We start from the raw sequence: 13,820 nt of genomic DNA on the forward strand, positions 1-13,820 counted from the left end.
TGTCAGTCTCTTCTCCCAAGTAACAAGGAGACAGCCTCAAGTTGCACCAGGGGAGATTTAGATTGAATATTAGAAAAAATTTCTTCACTGAAAGGGTTGCAAAACGTTGGAACAGGCTGCCCAGGGAAGTGGTTGAGTCACCATCCCTGGAGATATTTAAAAGATGTGTAGATGTGGTGCTTAGGGACATGGTTTAGTGGTGGTCTTGGCAGTGTTAGGTTTACGTTTGGACTCAATGAAGTTGTTCTTCAGAGCTCAGACTGAATATGCAGATTTGTCAGCTAACAAACATTTTCTTTTACTGGCAAGCTGACCAATATTCAGATCACAGTTACTCATGCACAACAAGCAGAAGACTGATTGATTCAAATTTTAAAGACACTTTAAATACAGAATGAAATATTCAAATAAGAAATTGGTTTTCTTTACAGAATAAAACTATTAGGAACTGAAGGCTACATATGTATCTCTAATGCATTAAAGTTACATTTATATACAGGAGCTTGCTGAAGAAAGGAACCAGACTAGTACCTGATGCTTGTGATTTGCTAGTCATTGGAGTAGGCAGGCTCTGCTCCCGTGGCACCTGTCCTCCTTGTGAGTTCTTGTCCCACAGGTTCACATTCTTGTAATTATAACTGCTAGGATCCCCCCACGCTGAAGTGCCATCATCAATATCCATTTTTCGACTTATTGACTGTGGAGAAGGTTCTTCCCAGCCACTAGGCTCCTCCTCTTTGGGGGCAGCTGGCTGCGGTCCACTGTTCCAGTTTGGGTTTGGAGGTCGCCCATTACTCGGGGTTTGGGGCGGTGGACCCCAGGAACCAGAACCCTCCTGCTGTTGCTGCTGGTGCTGCTGCTTGTTCCAGGAGTTGGGCTGTCGACCCGTCTCATTCCATGTTGAAGTTCTTTTACAATCATCCCATCCACCCTTTGAAGCAGCGCTTGTATTTGCACCATTACCCCAAGTTCCAATCTCATTTTGCCCACCTTCACCCCAACCAGACACTGGCTTGTTTCCTGCACTTTCCCAGTTGCTGTTTTTCGTCTGGTCAACTTCCTCTCCCCAACTGTTCTTTCCACAAGACCATCCTTGATTAGGTTGCCGTCCACCCCACCCCTGATCCTTACTAGAGCTGTCATTCCAAGAGGAAGATGATTTTTCTTCCGGTCTTCCTCCTCCCCAATTAGAAGAATTGGGGTTCTTATAGTCATTCCATCCTCCAGTATTTTTGGGGTCCTTCCACTCTGTTGGGGTTGAGAGCTCACCCCATCCAGACTTGATTTGATTGCTTTGGCTGGGTACATCGCCCCAGCCCCCTGAGTTCTTTGTCTGTGTGGCAGAGCTCTCCCACCCCTCAGTTCCTTTATCAGACTTCCCCTCGGGCTGTGGCATCTCTTCAATATCCCACACGGTGTCTTGCTTAATTTGAGTTTGGCCCCAGCCAGTGTTTGAAAGCACTCGTGGGTCCAAATCAGTCCTGCTCAGCAACGTCTGCAAGACTGCCTGGCAATCAGGATGTGTAGGCCTGTATGATCGGCGTCCAGAATTGTGACTGTCACTGCTTCCTGCTTTGTGGTTGCTTCCAGTGCTTTGACCTCCAACCTCACTTCCCGCAGAGCTGGAAGATCTTCCCCAACAGGGAGCCTGGGAATTGCCTTGGTTTTCAGGAAGAGGGTGGCCTTTTTGATTGTCCCATGCTCCAGTGCTAGAATTTGGTTGGTTTGGACCACTCCATTCTCCAATCTTCAGTTCATCAGACCCAGTCAGCTGTTTCCATTCTCCCTGAGAGACCCCAGATGTTAATTTGTTCCCTTCACCCCATTTGTTTTCATTTGCATGCTGAGGGCCAAAGTTCCAAGACCCACCACCCGTAGACCGGTTATTGTTATCCCAAGAATCGCTTCTTGACCCATTAGGTTTTTGAACAGTAGCTCCTTTCCAGGAGTCCTCTCTATCCTTTCCATTGTTCCCATGGTTTCCAGAATTGCTCTGTCCAGAGACTGTGTCAGTTCCAGAAGACCCCCTAGCTGTACCCCAAGATCCAACACTCCCAGTCTTTCTTTCTCCAGTGCTTTGTGAAGGGGTGTCAGTGCTCCTGGAAGGGTTCCCCAGGCCCATTTCAAAGGGCATTCCCTTATTCTCCATAGGGTTTGGTGAACTTAAGTTCAAGGAGTTAGTGTTTCCATTTTTTGGTCCATCAGTGTTATGAATTTGAGCCTGTTCTCTGCCAGAGACAAAGTTAACACCCGCATTTTCCATCTTTGACTGCTGTTCCCTAGAGGTCTGACCTACTGTGCTAATCTGTGCATTGGAGCTACCACTATCGGATTCCAAAGTCCCTTTCCTAGAATTGCCCTCTTGAACCAGTGCTGGCCAAGCAGATGGGTTGCTATTTGGGTTAAAGTTGCTGAAGCCAGAACCAGGACCAATTCTATCTTGTCCAGTCAAGTTCCTCCAATTACCTAGTCCATTGTTACTCTCGGCAGCAGGGTTGGAAGATTGAACAGATTTAGCCTTGGGATCAGATTTCCAGGCCCCAAGATTACATTCGTTTCCAGCGCTTCCAGACTGGCACTGGCTTCCTTTTCCTTTGTTACTAGTGGTGCTTCCTGGCAGAGCGTTCTTCTCCAAGCCAGGGTTCGAGGCACTGTTGTTATCGGTGGTGTTTTCGGAAGAAGACTCAGCATCTTTGCTGGCAATACAAGGCCACTCTTCCATGTCAGACCCGTCTACAATCACCTTGTCCCAGATGTGAGTTGGGTTGGCGTTGGTGCTGCTGTTGGAGGAGGCTCCAGGACCCCAAGTGGAATTTGCATAATTTGAAGCAGCAGCACCTCCAGTTGCTGAATCTAGAAAAAAAAAGCCCACACCCAAAAAGGTCATTAATAATAAATATTATTTACAAGCACTGAACATCACATTTTTAACACTAGTGATTACTGTTTTCATTAATAAGAACCCTTCCCTCAAATGTGTAACGAAGTTGCTTTGAAAGAACATTAGGCTGGAAAACACCATTGAAAATACTGATAAAAAACTTCTTTCAACACACTCCCCACAAGCATTTTGTGGGGATTTGAATTCACTGTTGACTCATTACTTCTGCTAACAGTCCAGCTCTAAGTTCCACATAATAATTATAACCCAGATAATGAACCTCCATGGTCATTACTGATACTGGTTGTAGACTTTTCAAATACACATTTTAAATCATACTATATATAGAACAAGAACGTGTATGTGCACACAGTCATATGCACGTGTGTGTACATGCAGTCAGCTGCTGGTCTGCTACTAAACAGATTTGAAGTAACTACAATTTATTACAGATCAAAAGATAAAAGACTGAAGACAAAAAGCATCTAATGAAATATAAAACTCAAGAAGTCTGTCTTTCAGCTTCAAATATCTTTTTCAAGTTCATTTTGACTCTAGGAATTTCTTTCAACCTTTTGCAACACAAGAAAAATTATTCCAAAAGTTACTGTATATCAAAAGAGTCCAAAGCTACACAAATTACAATTCCTATGTAGTAACGTGCAAGCTGTATTCAGTATGTAATTAACCGACATTTGCGTCGCTGCTATATTTACCCTAGAAACCACAGTTTGTGGTTTTGCGAGCAGCTAAACTGATCTCTGCCACTGGATGGAGGCTAGTAAGAGATCTCACTTTTCCTTCTCCTCTCTCTCTACCTACTTCAAGTTCCCCAAGTTTCACCTCTCATTTGTGACAGTTCTGATGGCAGTTAAGCCCTTTAACTAAGCCAACTGTATTCACTAACTCAACACAAAACTGTCTGCTTTTTGATGGGTTAGTTTTTTGCTGACTTAGCACATTGTACAGGGTAACCTGCAAGTTCAATGAGCTTTAGAGTCACTATAAGGAAATTAGCAGGATGAACAACAATGAATAGGGCACCTTTCTTTCATCTGTGGTGAACCACCTTTACATCCTATGTGGACAAGATATTTCCATATAGTTTTAAAGCACATATAAATTAACACAGTTGGACAATGGATGAAGCCTATGTCAGTGCTGGCAGCATGATGTCTGCATATATGCAGACATGTTATCATTATTAGTTAAAAATGTCAGCCAAGATTCCCTTGCCATCCACTTAATTACCTCTGATCCTCTAAATAATTTAAGTCCATTAGTACTTTAGTGTTGTTCTCTATATAGGATTCCACTCATTTTTCTATGTATTTTTAATACCACAGGACACTAAATTGCCCTCACCACAAATTCCCAGTGATGAAGACCAAACGCTCTCCCTTCTACAAAACCATGTACTGAAGCCTAATGTATTAGTCTTATTCAGTTATCCCACCCAACCAGTTTAACTTATTTTGCATGGTATAAAGTTCATAGTAACATCTGCATCAATATTCATGCCATTCATTGTTACTACCAATACTGGCTCATATGACACCCTACATGAAAATAAGGCATAATGACCTTAAGATAGTGGATCCTCCCGCACTTTTCTATGTTATATATTCAAAAGTGAAGACCACAATTTGTGGTTACTAATAGTTTTAATAGAAGATGAACAGATCAGCTTTCAGTGCCTGCCTCAGGCTTTCAGTTCATCAGCTTAACCGATGAACATCCACCGAATGCCTTCCAGACCTCCCTTCACTGAGGGCCACCAGTAAAGATCCAGACTTCACAGCAAGGTTAGAACTCTCTTGTAAGCTTTGAATACTGATGAACAAGTTTGTCTTCATCCATTAAACCCTAGCCACCAAGATCTAAAAGACCAAACAGTTCCCATGCACATTCTGTTCCTTCTGTTGTCTTAATCTCAAGTGCAAACTTAACAATAGCAAGGAAGTGTGTCTCTTTACCGATATTTATATCTGGCTATCTTTTTAGTACACCGAGTAACACCCCCCCCCCCCCCCCCCCCCAAAAAACTTTCTGATTAGACTGATCACAGGAATAGCTTAAGGAAGACAGTCAAAGCCAAGTTCAAAGGCCTGCAAGGCTGGTGTCTTTTGAACTTAGCAATGATTCAGCAAATGAAGGATGCATAGGCAGCTATGCACTTAGCAAGATATTCACAGAGGTGATTTTAACAGAGCTTTTCACATTTCATTTCTGTGAAAACATTCTAGAAGTATTAAGACTGGGATGCTTACTAACATAGCCTACTAGGACAAGATTTAATGGACTGTTTTATAAAACCAGCCTCCCCTTGCTATATTTGACAGTGGCAACAAAATTTTGGCAATATATAATTTTGTCTTAAGATAATGGGTAAGGGCTCTTGGTTCTTTAACAGGCTCTTCCTTAACAACAAACATGCTGAACATAAACACTTTCTGACCTGACTAAAATGAGAAAAAGTTACAAGCAAATGACTACTTTTAAGGGTGAAAGTAAGGATGAAAGGGAAGTATGAAAGTACTGAAATGGAATCCTGAAATTAAGATGCAGTTTTGCTGTGAGGGATGGTGGTGATTCTTAGAGGGTACTGTAAGTATTGAAAGATTTTCACCAAGAAAATTTAAGCTTTGTCTTCCAAAATTGTCTTGCACATCCTGAGTATCACTGGTACTGGAAGAATTATATACATCACCCTCCACCCCAACACTCCATATTGCTACGAGACAATAGTAAATTTGGTGTCATCTTTCAGGGGACTAGAGTTTTGCCATCTTACAGAAGCATTTCAATTCTGGTAGAAAAATGTCCATGTAAAAAAGGATTATGTATTGACTTTCTGTATTAAAGCCTCATTAACACCATCTATAGCTATCTGGCAAATATAACAATGCAAAGCAGGAGGTAAGCTATATTATTTTCCCCTTTGTGAATCTGCTTTTGTTTTCATGTGAGATGAATTAATCACAGTATCAGTGCATAAGTGGCTGACAGAACTGGGCCCAATCTAAAATCCGATTTGTAAACAGCCAGGACCTCAGATGAGATTAATGATGTGTGAGACAGATAGCAACACCATACTTCCATAAGCACTTTGATGCAGCACCCTAAGTGACAGTCCCAGCCTTTCTCTTGTCCAGCTGCTCATTCCCACTCCTCTGGCACACCTATTCACACGTGCTAGCACATACATTTCCACTGATAATCACTGAGCTGAACTGGTAAATCATCCAGACTGAAATTAGCTTTAAAAAACAACCTGGGTTAATTTTAATCCAAGTCAGCTCCCCAGCCCAGCTAACTGTGTTATACTGCAGAAATTTGGATTGGGTGAGGCAGGTCTGAAGGAACCATACCTTTCTTGGCAACACTCCTGACTTACATCAGGATAAAGCAACTAACCATTGACACAAAAAGTTGCCACAATCAATAAAATACAACCATATAATTTCTTAGTGTTAATGCACCATTAAACTAAATGTAAAAATATGAGAATTCATAAAATCAAATTTCAGTCTTAGAAAAAGAAATATTTGGTGTCAAATTAATTACACAGAACTTAAGGAGCCTCCAAAAATACTTCAAAATGGTCCTCATATAGTACATCCAACAGCAAAAAAGTGCTGTTCATGAGAAATTTTGAAAACTTGCAGAATCCTTTGTCAGTCTACTACAATCACTGTGAAGGTATACCAATGCTGACACAATACTAGGATATTACACAGAGTTGAAAGACTCTGGGATGGTTTCCCGTCCCCCCCCCCTTCATCTTTCAGGTGTTTTATCAACATCATCCATCTCTAAGAGATCTGTTTTTAAACTTATCAGCTAAAACTACAATGGTAGTTTGAAATTCACTCCCTCCCCCTTATTAAACAGGGAACATCAAAGACAACAACATAAATAATCTGTCAAAAAGGGATTCTACAAAGGAATTCAAGTACTGAAACCACAAAACAAATGCAATTATTCATTTTCCTAGAATCCTTTTTAATAAAGACAGCCATCCCATGTAGCTTACTTGATTCTGGAGTTCCAAGTCACCTCTGTTTTTTCTTCTGAACCATACAGAATTATAAAAAGTTTATGCTCTCCAAGACTGGTAGAAAAGCTCATCCCATTCATCTGGCGTGGTTTTCAAAGGCAAACTCAGACATAGTGGTATCATTATTTTCTTCTTTTGACTTTCAAGCATTTATTCTTTTTTAAACATTCTTATTGTTAGAACTGAAGTTGTCCTCGACTTCTAAGATCACCTACGTTTTTCTTTAGAAGGCAGATGTCTTGAGTGGAATTTTGTTTTTTCTACTATCATAACTTAAGAAGGAAATATTGCAGTTACTGCAATTCCCCAAGGGTCTCAACAAATTCAGGAGCAGTCATAATTTCCCTATGCTCATAAACCAATTAATCTTAAAATCAATTTATCTTCTGGAATTCACAGTGAACAGAAAAGCAAAAAGAAGACAGTCACCACTTCAATAAAAAGGTTTATCTAAGGAGAAAAACAAGATTACTACTAAAAAAAGTCAGGAGCAAAAGGACCATCTTTCTGTTTCACCCAGATGAGAAGTGACAGACACCTGCCATTTGCAGACCTGATATCTACATATCTGTTTTACCAGATCATATAAAAAAGTGACAAGACAGGAAATTCATGTCATCAAAGACACCTAAAGAGTTATTAAGAACTACTCAATGACAACCATAAAATGATGTTTATCCGTGAACTGTGTCTACCTTGCTGCGGTCTTAAGAGAATTACAGCATCTGATTCAAACCACCCAAAATATATTCTAAAAAAAATTAACTCTCTTCCTTGTTCCATCTAGTAGTAAAAATTGCATCCATTGCTTGCTGCTAACAGAAAAAGAAAAGTCTATCCGCTAAAATAGTAGAAGCTCTCCAAAAGCCATCTGAGGAGTTTTATTATACAGCAATACGCTTATACGCAATTTTAGTGATCCCTTTTCTGCCATGCACACACACGTTTGTTAAATATTATTACTTGCCTGTTGCAGTCCCACTGTCACTCTGCAGCAGTGCTCCTGTCACTGGTTGTGCGTTGTTTGGGTTTGCTCCTGGTGCTGTTGGGGGAGGAGGCCCTGCTCCACCCCCCAGGAGCATACAGGATGGCGGAGGGGGCTGCCCGCGTTTCAGTAACACTTTGTGGTCCTGCTGGCAACGGAATCGCGGCGGCACCTCCCGAGGCATGTAGCGGGCGGCGCTTGGCGGTTGTCCGTTCGGCACTGCCACCCTTTTGGCATTGTTGCCACCATTGACTGGTGGCGACGGAGAGTTGCCAATTGGGCTGGCAGCCACTGGTTGGCTTAAACTTGGTTTCGTCACTTCGGGCACTGAAAAACAGGAAGAATGAAAATGAGAAATTTTTCCACTTAAACCTGTGTTAGTTACAAGAACTCACTGAGACTCTTTCCTTTTATAATTCCGTTCTTCTCTGAAACACTGTGCAACTTCAATCTTATCAAAGAACAATTTAATTAAAGAAGCAGGAATAAGCAGCAGTGGCAAATATCTTGCTTCCATGTGCAACTCTGTACCCCAGGATGATACTATGCCCTCAGCAAGTATTTTGCTCTAAGCCCCAAATTTCTTGGAAATGTAGAACTGGCAAAGAATACCACCCTGGGCAATGAGTAATTTTAAAATCTGAGCAGTCAAATGTAACTGGTTTCCCCCCCAGCTCTGTTCCCTGTTCTTCAACTGGCTTTTGGATTGTTACGCATCACCCTTATGGGAGATCTGAAATCAGATCCCAAGTTTTCACCTGCTTATTAAGCTACACGGCCAATGCCAAAACAAACAAGAGGGAAAAAAACCCTCCCGTCCTCTTGGATTCAGAGTTAACAAATCTGAGTTCTCTGTACTGCTCTTAAATAAGGCAGTAATAGTTGACTCTCACCCAAAAGGCAGTCCTACATACAACCTTTGTATTCGGCTTGCCTAAAGTCTCCCAGTTGGTCACCAGGTGCCCCTATAAGCAAGGACAAACTGTTTCTGAGGGCTATTATGCACTGGAGAAAAGGAAAACCACAAACACATCCTTCAGGAACTAACACTATCACAAAATTTGCTTAAGAGACTCTAGACTTGTGACACCTCACTCACATTCTCTATGTGCTTTTTTGAAACAGAGCAAAAGAAATTCCCAGCCAGGCACCTAGAAGGTGCAATTGCTAAGACATCAGACTCCAAAGGCAAGGAAAATGTCATACATCTACTCGAGCCTTTGTTGAAGATTAACAGAAGAAAGATATGTCCAGAAACCCCTCGCCAGCAAAGTGAACATAATCAGTAAAACTTTTCCTCTTAAAAATTGTGAGATCAAAACAAGTGAGTCTCTCTTTGGCAACATGAATGCATTATTCCCCACATTTTATTCTGATAAGGGTTTTCTGATTTCTCTATATAGGCTTCATTGCCCAAAACTCCAATAAAGGTATAGTTAACTGTAAAATCAAGTTACTATCATAGTTCCCTTCTGTCAATAATGGCAACTTCCCCACACAATTTTTAGAAAACTGACACACAAATCAAGATTAAATATATTTTTAGACAAGCTAAACAAGCTTAACTTTCAAGATGCTCACTCATCAGTCCTGCCTTATTTTGGTACCTCATCATAAGTAGTACTTTCCTTGTCTTTCATTCCATTTATACGGGTCGTTTCATTTTTTGGTTACCTGTCTAAAAACTTTGCAAAACTGAAAGTCTAAATATTTGCTAATCCATTTCATCGACAATCCTCGTTCCCTCTTCAAGTATTCTGATGCTGACAACACGGATAGTTTTAGGTTCTCCATTTTAATCACCTCAGCTTTTACTTCCTCTGAATACACATCTTCAGTATTTCATCTTGACTCATAATTCCCCCTTCCTTTTCCAACAGTTTTGATTAAGATCAGAGTCCTGGCTCAAGTCAATAAAAAATACTCTTTAGGATCAAAGATTCTTACCTTTGGTTTTTTGATCTGTGACCTGCAAATTAAGAGCAAGAATGTAAATACAGCTTTAAGAACCTCAAAACAAACATTGAACGGGCTGCGCTAAATCACGACCTTAATTTATTAGCAACAAGATCAGTATTTGTTGCATGAAAATAATAAGCTGATGAACTACAAGTCTAAAGAGCATTCCTAGTCACATATATGAAGTTTTCGAAAATACTGCATCTCCTATAATACCTTTGCCTGATGCAAAGGTCCCTGGCAGAAACAGTAATTACTACACTCATGACAATTTTAGTATTCAACCCCCTCCTCATCTCAAACGTAGGCTTCCAAAGCACAAATAAACACATCCTATAGCACTACAGTTCTTTCAGATTTTGGAGGTGAAGTATTACACCTAAAGTGTAACAAAAACTTCCTTCTATGAGAGTATCCTTACAGCAGACTGTTGGGGCTAGCAACAGAATTCCCACAGGAGTAACCACAGGTGAGAGCAGCAGCCTGTCTCTCTGCCATCTTCCCATTTCACCTTTCCCATGACATCTCTTTCAAGGAGAAGGAATCCTAAACCTTCCTGGATTCATTGCCACAATTACAAAAATATCACCAATACCTAAAAAGCACCAGACTTCAAAATCTCTAGAATGCAATAAGAAGTTGATTACTGAAGTGAGCCATCATGCTGGCCACCATACTCAATATGTGGTTTTTCTGTACTTCTACATTCTTTCAGCATAGCAGATTTCAAGCTACAGTAGAGACAAACATACCACTGGTATATTCTCTGGAATCATGTGTATTGTAGCATGTTTTGAACCTGTCGATCATGAGTTCCACTACACAATAATGGAAAAACCCTAAAGATCATCATGTGTCAGGTTCTATGACACCTATTCTTAAAAGAAATTGCTGAACTAGTCCATAATTCTGGAAAGCACACAGTGACAGTATAGAATAATGAAAGCACAAGTAAAAAGCAGTTTACTGTTTAAACCAGCCAAGCCAGAACTCCTTTGTATGGTAAAGAATAAAAAGACAAACTGCACTGAATTGCTATGGCATCATTTACTTTGCAAAGATGAACACTGCAATATGTAAAGGGGAACATTCACTATAATACAAAATCTCAAGCATTGTAACTTCACAGAATTATGTAATCCAGAAGTCTCCAAGACACTAAAAATACACCTGGACCAAAACTGTGTCTGTAACATGCCAGACATCAATTTTCACTTCACTTAAGAAAAATTCCATATACATCAAATTATGTCGTCTTCTGTAACACAGTTAAAAATTCTGTTAAGCACTTAAGTTACTCTGATGTTCCACTACTAAAGGAAAAGGAAGAGGGGAAAAAAAAAAAGTTATTCATGAAGCCAATCTGGTAATGCTGATAGGTTTACGATGGTCAACAGTAAACATGATCAGTAAATGAGTAACTTGCCTACTTGGAAGAACCCCATTTTACTGAATCTTTAAAGAATTCTACATAACCAGTTTGCTTCAGGAAAAAAAAAAAAATTACTTCTGCCTATACTGCATCTCTCCTAGTCAAAATGGTCTGTTTCTGTGATTTTTTTTTCCACATCTAGAATACAAAACTGAGAAAATGCGACACTGTCTGATTTACAGCTGTCATCTTTCTGTGGGCAATCTATAAGCAGCAGCAGGTGCAGGCAGGGAAAGTGGAGTCAAACTCAGCCTTCTCACAAGATACCAAACTGCCCCTGGGACACCAACCACAGGAATTTAGTCTGTGAGTTTGCCTGCATAATCTCTGTTGAAGTGATTATTTTTATTTTTTAAGTTTCAGAAGATCCAGACAGAAACAATTGTTCCATGTTATACAAACTCTATCTGAAAAAGGTATCCCCAAATCATTACTGCTGCTTATTTGGTGAACACCTCCACAGTTACTAAGAGCACACACATTTATGTTCTGCCCATTCAGTTGCCTGCTTTGCTATCCCTAGACACTGCCAAGTATTACTGTTAAATTTGGTCTCTAGGAGATTAACTTATTTACTGTTTAACCTTCCCAACGTTTTGGCAAAATATCATAACATTCAATAACACTGAATAACTTAGTAGGTGAGGGACCACACAGGAAAGCTGGCAAATCTCCTTTGTATTCAAAGCACCAATTCCTCAGTAAACACTCAGAGCACTGTTATGAAAATCACTGCTACAACTTTTTCAAGTTTGTCTTGCATCATTGGATATCAGCATATAATCCTCAAACCACTGGTCGTTATTTACCAGGGTCTGCTCCTTTTTGTTCCTACACATGTTTTTTGTATTTGAACATCAAACAGCAGCAACACTGAGGCAAAAAATCACTGAAGAAACCTTACTCTGTAGCTACTGATCTTTTGCAGTATTATTGGGAATGAATCAACACAATGGCTGTATAAAGACAATAGAAATACACCAGTTTATCCACACCTAATTTAAACTGATAGACTCAAATTGGTGAAAAAGCCAGATTTAAAAAGACCCTGATAAGCCAAAATTTAACTGAAATTGGTGCTGGCTGTTCTCAGCAGAAACCTACAGAATCTAACAGAGAGTAACATCTGATCTTTCATAGGATCTGTTGTTACCAAAGCAACTGAAAAACAGAAACTACTGAATGAAAGTAAAGCCTTCTGCTCTCAATTTCACATAATCATTGAGGTTGGAAGGTACAGCCTCTGGAGATCTAGTCCACAGTTCCCACTCCTGTTCCTCACCTGCCTCCAGGAATCTCCCCAACTCAAAGCGAAGTCATCAAAACCAGACTGCACAGGGCAACGTCCAGCTCGTTTTTGAACATCTCCAAAGATAGAGGCACCACAACCTCTCTGGGAAACCTGTTCCAGTGGTTGCCCAGTCACACACACACACACAAAAGTCTTTTTATGATTAAGTGGAATTTCCTGTATTTCAATTCATGCACAATGCTTTGTGCCTCATCACTGGGCACCACTGAGAAGAGCCTGCCTCCATGTTCTTTACTCCTTCCCACAAGGTATTTATATACATTGATTAATAAGATCCCCCTGAGCCTTCTCGTCTCCAGGCTGAACCGTCCTAGCTCTCAGCCTCTCCTCATTTGTCATATACTCCAGTCCTTTAATCATCTTAGGGGCCTTTGCTGGACCCGCTTCAGAATGGTTACATCTGTCTTGTACTCAGAAGCCCAGAACTACACAGAAATGATTTTACCAGTAAGAAGCATGGATAAAGCTGCAAGACACTCAAGTTCATATGTCAAGTTAACTCCTAGAACAATCTACTAGATTTTCAGCAAAATAGAGAGATTCTAATACATCAAGTGTTCAAACCCATTTTCTGAGCAAAAACAATTTTCAGTGACTAATCAATTCTCCACAGCTCAGACCTGAGCTGATACACTTCAGCAAAAGTGCTATTAGCTACAGAAAATGTAAAACCCAACTGATACTTCGCAAAAAATAAAGGGAATCTTCAGTAGGAAATATTTCATATAAACTTCCTTAAGGACTTACTCTCAAAAGTATTTAGTCAATTTTACAGCAAGAATTGCAAAAGCTGAGCAGCATTTCCATCCCCAAACACCTCAAAACAGCAGGAGTTGCATAGATCAAGACAGCCCATATTCAATAACTTAAGTTTAATACTTTATATCAAAAAACTTCTTTTACTTCACATGACACACTAAGGAGAAGAAATGTCTAAGCTAAACACTTAAGTTTCAGAAAAATTATGCAAAAAATAGTCTTTAATGAAGCATCAATATAAACAATCAAGTTTTTAAGCTCAAGTACAGTTTAACATCTTACCACCCCCAATACTATTCATGTTTCAGCTGGATAAAAGAATTCAATTATTATCAAAGCCTACCTTCTGAGCAGATTCCTTCTTTTTCTTATCCTCTTTCTTCCTTTTCTTGTCTTCCATTAACTGTTCTTCCCTTTCTTGCTCCTTCTCTC

At 40.1% G+C, this 13,820-nt stretch overlaps 1 protein-coding gene across 1 annotated transcript in view; it reads right to left on the reverse strand.

Moving 5' to 3' along the window:
• TNRC6B (trinucleotide repeat containing adaptor 6B) overlaps window positions 1–13,820 on the reverse strand; it is a 134,264-nt gene that overhangs the window by 33,093 nt on the left and 87,351 nt on the right. Inside the window, 4 exon segments of the mRNA XM_068401270.1 lie at window positions 532–2,853; window positions 7,909–8,253; window positions 9,874–9,895; window positions 13,732–13,819. Coding sequence (XP_068257371.1) covers window positions 532–2,853; window positions 7,909–8,253; window positions 9,874–9,895; window positions 13,732–13,819 — 2,777 coding nt within the window.

This window comes from Nyctibius grandis, chromosome 5 (genome assembly GCF_013368605.1).
Source record: "Nyctibius grandis isolate bNycGra1 chromosome 5, bNycGra1.pri, whole genome shotgun sequence".
Taxonomy (NCBI): Eukaryota; Metazoa; Chordata; class Aves; order Nyctibiiformes; family Nyctibiidae; genus Nyctibius; species Nyctibius grandis.